Source organism: Nicotiana tomentosiformis, chromosome 2 (genome assembly GCF_000390325.3).
Source record: "Nicotiana tomentosiformis chromosome 2, ASM39032v3, whole genome shotgun sequence".
Taxonomy (NCBI): domain Eukaryota; kingdom Viridiplantae; phylum Streptophyta; class Magnoliopsida; order Solanales; family Solanaceae; genus Nicotiana; species Nicotiana tomentosiformis.
In genome coordinates, this window is record NC_090813.1 from 147,634,058 (window position 1) to 147,642,730 (window position 8,673).

Below are 8,673 nucleotides of genomic sequence, written 5' to 3' on the forward strand. Positions count from 1 at the left end.
GGGCAAGTATTGGCTGAGCACTTGGCACAGAATCCCGTGGACGGAGAATACGAATCATTGAAGACGTATTTTCCCGATGAGGAAATGTCATTTGTAGGAGAAAATATCACTGAAGCATACGACGGTTAGAGGATGTTCTTCGACGGAGCAGCAAACTTCAAGGGATTGGGTATCAGAGTTATTTTAGTGTTAGGAATAGGTCAACATTACCCCGTATCCGCAAAACTCAAGTTCCTGTGCATCAATAATATGGCGGAATATGAGGCATGCATCTTGGGACTCAGGTTTTCCATCGACATGAACGCTCAAGAGTTGTTGGTAATCGAAGATTCTGATATGTTAGTACACCAGGTACTAGGAGAATGGGCTACTAAAAAAACTAAAATATTGTCATACTTGCACTGTATACAAAAATTGATCAAGAGGTTCACAAAGATAGAATTCAAATATGTTCTAAGGATTCAGAATGAGTTCGCAGATGCATTATCTACCTTTTCTTCCATGATACAACATCCAAAAAATAATTTCATCGATCCTATCCCAATAGGAATTCATAAGCAGCCAGCTTATTATGCTTATGTTGAAGAAGAGTTTGACGGAAATCCATGGTTCCACGATATCAAGAAATACTTGGAAAAGGGAGAATACCCAGAGAATGCTACACACACTCAGAAATACATGCTTCGAAGGTTGGCCAACCATTTCTTTTAGAGTGGAGGAATTCTATATAGAAGGACTTCTGATTTGGGATTGTTACGAAGTGTCGATGCCAAAGAAGCATCTAGATTGCTCGAAGAAATACATGCCAGAGCTTGCGGACCTCACATGAACAGTTTCGTTTTGGCCAAGAAGATATTAAGAGTAGGTTATTTCTGGATGACTATGGAGACAGACTGTATCAAATATATTCAAAAGTGTCACCAATGCCAGATACATGCTGATATGATACGAGTGCTGCCCAACAAACTCAATGCAACGAGTTCACCCTGGACTTTCTCTACTTAGGGCATGGATGTTATCGGACCAATTGAACCCGCTGCTGCAAACGGACACAGGTTCATTTTGGTGTCCATAGACTACTTCACAAAATGGGTTGAGGCCGCTTCCTATAAGGCTGTGACTAAGAAGATCGTACAAATTTTGTCTGGGATCGCATTGTTTATCGATTTGGAGTACCTGAGTCAATCATTACTGACAATGCCACCAATCTCAACAGTGACCTGGTGAAAACTATGTGTGAAACATTCAAGATCAATCATCAGAATTTCACAGTATACATGCCGCAAATGAATGGAGCCGTAGAAGTTGCCAACAAGAACATCAAGAAGATATTGAGGAAAATGGTGGACAACTACAAACAATTGCACGAGAAGTTACCGTTTTCTTTACTCGAGTACCGAACCACATATCATATATCAACTGGGGCAACCCCCTATCTACTAGTCTTTGGTACCGAAGTTGTTATCCCTACCGAAGTGGAGATTCCTTCCTTAAGATTCATATAAGAAGCCGAGCTCATCGATTCAGAATGGGTACAAAACCGGTATGAACAACTAGCTCTCATTAATGGTAAAAAAATAAACTCAGTGTGTCACAGTCAACTCTACCAGAACAGAATGGCAAGGGCTTTCAATAAAAAGGGCAGGTCAAGGCAATTCACATTGGGGCAATTTGTGCTGAAACGAATCTTCCCACATCAAGATGAAGCAAAGGGGAAATTCTCACCCAATTGGCAAGGCCCTTACATGGTTCACTGAGTACTGACAGGAGGAGCACTTATACTTGCAAAGATGGATGAAGAGATATGGACAAAACCTATCAACCCCGACGCAATCAAGAGATATTATGTTTAAGGTTATGTTTGCACTTTTTATTTGATGTAACCTGAACTACGCTTGATCTGATTCCCATTTAAGAGGGGATACGTAGGCAGCCCTATAGATTCTGTCACTTTATAATAAGATCTTCATTCCCCTTATGGTCAGAAACTGGGGCAAGATCTCGAGTTTGTCAGATCTCATCATGTTTAGGGTAACCAAAGAAGTGTATCACCAAAAGTATGCATATAAACTGGGGCAGAATTTTGAGGAGGGCCCTAAAAATTCCAGACTTAGGAGGTTGCAATGTCTCAAAACGTGTCACTGTCTTCGATTCGAACATTATTTGTTTTATGCATCATCACATATTTTGAACAAAGTGCATTGTTATATAAACGATTTATCACAAATGCATATTTTTCAAAAATTTCATTTTTCTGTAGTAGCCAGACATTACCCAGGGTGACTCAAATAGGACCTCAAGACAGGAGCGAAGGCAAAGGAAAGAATCGAGAGCACGAACCAACCTTCGCCCAAAAAACTCACGATTTTTCTTTGGATGCAGGCACAATGGACATAACAAGAATGTCCGCAAATATATACATACAACAAGATCACTATCTTTACACCGATAGAAGTCACTAAACGCAAACGCGTCAAGCTAAGAAATACTTTTCCCTCTCGCATTTAATCCTTTCTCTTCTTGCATAGGGCTAAGCACTACCCTCATCATTGCATAAGGATAAACGCTACCTTTTTCTACATGAGACTAAACATTGTCTCCATTACATTGCATGAGGCTAAGCACTGCCTCCATTATTGCATAAGGCTAAATGATGCCTTCCTTTGTAAGAGACTAAGAACTGTCTCCATTACATTGCATGAGGCTAAGCACTGTCTAGCTCCATAATTGCATAAGGCTAAACGCTCCCTTCCTTTGCATGAGACTAAGCATTGTCTCCACTCCTTGCATAAGTCTAAGCACTGACTCCATAATTGCATAAGGCTAAACACCGCCTTTCCTTGCATGAGACTAAGCGCTGTCTCCATTCCTTGCATGAGGCTAAGCACTGCCTCCATTATTACATAAGGCTAAGCATTACCTTCCCTTGCATGAGACTAAACACTGTCTCCGCTACACTGCATAAGACTAAGCACTGTCTCCTTTCTTCGCATAGGGCTAAGCACTTCTCTCATCTCATACAAGACTAAGCCTTGTCTTGTCTTGTTCTCGCATATGACTAAGTATTACCTGTTACCTTTATCAAACGATTGAGATAACTGCATCTTTGCATTTCATGGGCTGAAACATCGCCACATTGTCCGAAGGCATCATAATCTGAGGGTATCATCCTCACAGCCCGAAGACACCATTCCATGGCTGAAGGATCTCTCGAAATTACATATCATTATTCAAAGGCGTCATGGTCCAGAGGCACAATCCTCATGGTCCGAGGACACCATTCCATGGCCTGCGAATCCCTTATCATACGCTTCAAGGCCCAGGACGTCATGGTCTAAGGACATCATCCTCATCGTCCAAAGATAACTCTCATGGTCCGAAGAGAATTTGCATAATGTTTAAATTTTCGCAATAACCCCATATATATATATATTCGCGTGCATCGTGTTTTAAGTTTTGCAGGTAACTCGGGAGGTAACCGTTCTACAAATATGAGCAATTCTCGCTCCGGTTTCCGTTCACAACATTCACATCCTTCGATCACCTTAACATAACCGATGATCAGCAATTAATTACCCTTTGTGCGTAACCACTCACACATTCGCCGTATACATCTGTAACGTTCAAATTCATGTTCATAGATTCACTTGAAATTATCTGTTATTCACGACACTATCACATCCAAAAGATCCTTTTCGAAACACACAACTACTCTTCTAACAACTCTATCGGTTTCGTTCATCGTTGGATCCAAAACTACACACGGCCTGATTCCCGTAACACCAGGGATATGTAGGCAACTCAAGAACCAGGGTTCGACCCCCATTTTTCAAAATACATCATCCCCCACTTATTTCGGATAAAATTTGTCATCATTTTCTTTACCTGACAACTCTTTCATCATTCCCAGATAAAGAGGGGCAGCTGTTGATACCCAATTTTGCCCTTATATTTTATAAATGTCATATATAATTTTAAAATAACATTTATGCATCATCACCAATTTATAAGGTTTATATAAGTATTTTCTATAATTTTTCATAATTTTTAAAGCTTTAAAATTGATTTTTCTTGCATTTAAATTGTTAAGGTAATTACTAATTATCCTATCAAACTATTTTATGATGACTCAATCATCCAAATTCATTATTTTCATCCACATATATATTTTATATTTTATAATATTTTTACTTCATTTCATATAATTATATTTGCATTTTTGAGCAATTTACATAATTTTGCAGTAATAGCCTATATTTTGCGCTTAATTACATTTTTTACATTATTCATGCTAAAATAGCATTTTTTATATTTTATAATATTAAGCTATTATTTTAAATTATTTTATTTTATAAGTAATATTTTATTATTTATTAATTAATGTTTATAAATTATTTTAAATAATTTTGGTGTATTTAATTCTTAGCCCAATATAGGGCTAATGTTCGGACCAAAACCTTGGCCATATACCCCTTAACACTATATCAACATCCCATTACCCTATACCCATCTCATGACCCATCCCACTTCCCCTTTAATCATGGCCGATGATCTTAGATGATCAACGGCCCACAATAGCCCTTCCCCTTTCCTTATATCTTCCTCACCCAAACCCTAGAGACATTTTCGCGTAACATCCACCCTTAAAACCTCTCTACTCTCCTCTTCTCTGAGAAACCCTAGTCATCGTATCTCAAAATCTTCTCCAAATACGGTCCCAAAATGGAATCAATCCTTGATTCCCTTACCTTCTATGCAATATCTCGTTGTTTGTTACGAGACTATGGTGTTACATAGTACTTGCCCCATTTTTGGAAAGTACCGATCTCCCAAATCAAGTGTCATCGCCTTCAACTTTCGATATATAGGCGATATTTTGTCTGGATATACTCACTACCAGGCTATAGGGGTCCGATTCAGTGGTATTTCGACCATTTGTGCTCTCCTTTTAAACTAGGGTTTACTCAATTTTCTCCTAAATTGATTCTGAGTGATTTTGCATGCTTCTCTTTCCTTATTTGTGTTCGATTGACTGTATTTCCTTATTTCGTGTGTTGATCTTTACTACTATATAAACCCCTCCCCTAATCCCCTTTAACAGACCGGAGGAACTATTCTCTCTTACTCTTCTCACTGTTCTCCTCTTTCACTCATTTACTTACTCTGTTACACTCGAATATTTTCTGAAACTATTGGATTCTTGGCCGGCTGAAATCCAAGGCCATAATACCATTAAACGACCTCCTCCGGTGCAAGCACTGCTCGGAGCCCTTCTTGAGGCTCTTGTGAACTCTGAAGCATTGGGGATTTGGGATTTCACTGTCTTCCTTCAATTGCTGCTACTGAATCACTTATGATATTCTAAGATCCTCACTCTTTTGCTCATTTATCTTTGCAACTGGTTAGTGTTCTCTACCTTTACAATTCAAATCACTTCCCTCTTATATGATGGTGTCTATGTGAATTATATGTGCCACTATTGTTTGACTCAGTTTCCCTGCTGTTTATGAATTCCTAATGTTTTAAGAGTATCACGTGTTCTACTGATTGTTAGTCTCGATGATGTTTCTTCTACAATTCTGTGTGTTCTGATATTACCTAAGTCCAAAGCTTCTAAAGGGGTAGCTTGTTCTTTTCTAGGTGCAGCCGGTTGGAATAAAGTTCTAGCCCTCTTAAGTATTACTTGACTTTCATATTAACCTTGAATTTTGCATAGTTTCATCTATCATGAGTCCAAGTATAACCTTCTTAAGATGATTGATGTCTGCCTAGAAGTCGAATGTGTTAAGTCTCTCATATTTGAACTAAGTGGGTGTTTGTAAGTCGATTTTGACTATGCCTACTAGTTTTCCTGCTTTTAAGAAGTCTTGTTTGATTGCCAATTAGCTGTGACCATGCCTTTTTTATATTTCACACTTGGTGCAATCATGAACAACCTGATAACTTTCCTTAGAACTAATCCATAATAGTATGAGTTCTTGCATACCAATACTATTTAAGGCTTTCAGACCAAGCATGACTTATGTTTATACCTTTAGTGAACCCCAACAAAGTTTTAATTATTCTATGTTACTATAATTCTGTTATCATGATGAAATCCTGTAATGCTAGTGTTAAATTTACTAGAGTCTAATGCCTTTGGGTAATCCCGGACGCATAACTAAACTTGTCATATATGATCAACCTGCTGAATCTCTGGTTTCTTTAGAATTAAATGAATACATGCTAGTTACTCTGTCACCCCATGGAAATGTGTCTATATGATTGTTTTGTAAGACTAGTTTCAGGCATGTCTTACTTTAGATCCTCCTGGTAAACTTTTTATTTGTGAACTCCTATTGAATCAGTTCTATACCATGTTTGTCTGTTGAAATCTCTTTGAGAGTTTTTGTTCTATTCTTATTCATGTGCTTATTTGCCTCTGGGATATCATGTTTAACAAGTCCAGTTTCTTCATTAGATATAATACCTAAGTATCCCCCTATGTATAAGTCTAAATCTGAACTTATTTGAGTAGTTAGTTTGTGTGGGTTATTACTTGTGGCATTTGTTGTGGTTATTGAGTAAGCAAGACAATTGTCTTCGCGTTTGGGCCTGGTTGGATGGGCCATATGTGTTTTTAGACTTGGGTACTGGATTCAGGTGCATTCTAGTTGTCCTTGTGAGCTTGGGATTTGGGCTTGTTGGTGGTCCGGAGAGCAAGACTGTTGAAGGCCCAGAAAGTCAAAGGATTCCTTTGTGTTGGGCTTTTAGCTATCCTAATGGGCTTATGATTGTTTTTTTATGTTTACATTATTTATTTGGCCTTTAATAACTTGTAATAACAAATAATGGGAGGATTAGTAAATGGGGGCTGAGGTATTCTAATGCTAGCATGAAAGGGTAGAAAACATTCTTATAGGGTCTATGTGTTCTATTTGCTATTACGTCTATCATACCTTACTTGCTGTTTTGTTTAGCGTATGTTGCACTAATAGGAACCCTGCCTATAGGAATCACGCACAGACACTTCACTTAACTTGTCAAAATATGTCGACTCAAATAATTACTACACTGGTTTCATGTCTATAGGATACAATAATGCAATACTTTCGCCAATCTAGAAATCATGACTATAAGGTTTAATAATTGATCAACTGCTTCATGCTGATTTTGCACTGCCTCACTTAGATAGCATGCATATAGAGATAAAGTGTTATAAAACTAAGTCTAATTGTCAATTGTTAGAAATCCTGCCTATAGAATACGATTATATGCCTAGAAAGCCTGTCTATAAATCAAGCGCTATTAATTCTGAGCTTTCGAATAGTTTTACTGCCTCATTGCACAAACAATTTAGAGATCATGCCTATAGGGTTTGTAATACCTATAATATGTGAATTCATTAGTCTAAAACAACAACGGTGCTTGTACGATACTGGAATTCAGAATCACCTAGAGGCCATGCCTATAAGACTTAATGACTCTAAGTCTTAATTCTGAATTTGTCTATTGCCTAATATAAGAATCTAATCGCGTGCTTTTGTGTGGAGGTCAACTTGAGCCTTTCATTGCAATTGTGTGCAGTCCTATCTATTTTGAATATCGCCTAGTTTTATCATTTTGAGCGACCTAAGTAAAGTCTAGAACCACCTAATAACAGGTCCAAAGCCTCCTGGACCATAGACATGGGACGGGTAGTGCACACATATGATATGTTTTAGAATTGAATTAGAGCACCTTTAAGTACTAACTTCAACATAGTAATCGAGTAGCAGGAGATGATAGTATGTGCCCGCTGAATAATATGAGCAACCCTTACCCTAAGGGAGTTGCGAAGTATTATTTATGTTGCACGCGGTGATCCTTTAGGCTAATAAACTTATGACCCCCCATCCTTTTATATACTGGCTGTCCACACTTAGTCATAGATCGACGCAAATGTACTCGTGATTTTTTAAGACTTGTATCAATTAGTCATATAGTTAATTCTTATGTTATAATAGAGTTTCCAACTTCTACATCTTTTTTTGCTTATTTGATCACCTAACTTAATTATTTAATTCACATACTGTAAACTTCGGCCGGGACCCACAGTTGTGGACCTCGAATAGTGCCTAAAGCCTTCTCTTTGAGGTAATTTGAGCCTTCACCCGATCTTTGGTAGCGTTGACTAGTCAAACAGAGTTATTGGTAAATAGGTGCCCTAACGCACCTTAAAAACCGTTAGGTAGTGACTCTTTTCTTTTAATACCCATTTAAAAGAGTTTTCACATGTCGAAACCCTCTTTCACAAGAAAAACGGGGCGCGACAGTCGGTTGTACCCATATTACACTCTACACTTAATTGTGCAGATCTAGGTGTGGGGACCAGTTATCAGTAATAGGCTTGCTTATTGGACTATCTGCTAGAGGTGAGGTAGAGTTGCATCCGTCGCAGTTTGACTTGTCTTTTCTTTTCATACTGTTGTTACAGTTCAGACAGTGTATTTATTGTTCAGTTTCAGACTTGTGTTCCGTTGTAGAAGCTCATGACTCCGTACTTACCAGTTTCTGGGGATTTATTTTGTATTAGCAGTTTTATTGTATTGAGACCTCACACTTATGATATTTCTATAAATTTCGTTATTATGTTGCCTTCGTTATCATGTTTCGGCTTGCCCAACCGGTGTGTTAGGCGCCATCACGATGGAT

At 38.2% G+C, this 8,673-nt stretch overlaps 1 protein-coding gene across 1 annotated transcript; it reads left to right on the top strand.

The window, feature by feature from the left end:
* Nucleotides 1–249: 249 nt before the first annotated feature.
* Nucleotides 250–1,505, top strand: LOC138905821 (uncharacterized). The gene is made up of 2 exons (XM_070194337.1): nucleotides 250–689; nucleotides 1,217–1,505. Exons 1-2 carry the CDS (start codon nucleotides 250–252, stop codon nucleotides 1,503–1,505), a joined length of 729 nt encoding a protein of 242 aa, XP_070050438.1.
* Nucleotides 1,506–8,673: the final 7,168 nt, after the last annotated feature.

Bases quoted from the DNA above. Each gene is read 5' to 3' on its own strand.
- LOC138905821 (XM_070194337.1), top strand. From the start codon at position 250: ATGGCGGAATATGAGGCATGCATCTTGGGACTCAGGTTTTCCATCGAC. The intron at 690-1,216 runs GTTGGCCAACCA...CAATCTCAACAG, and splicing joins CAGAAATACATGCTTCGAAG to TGACCTGGTGAAAACTATGT.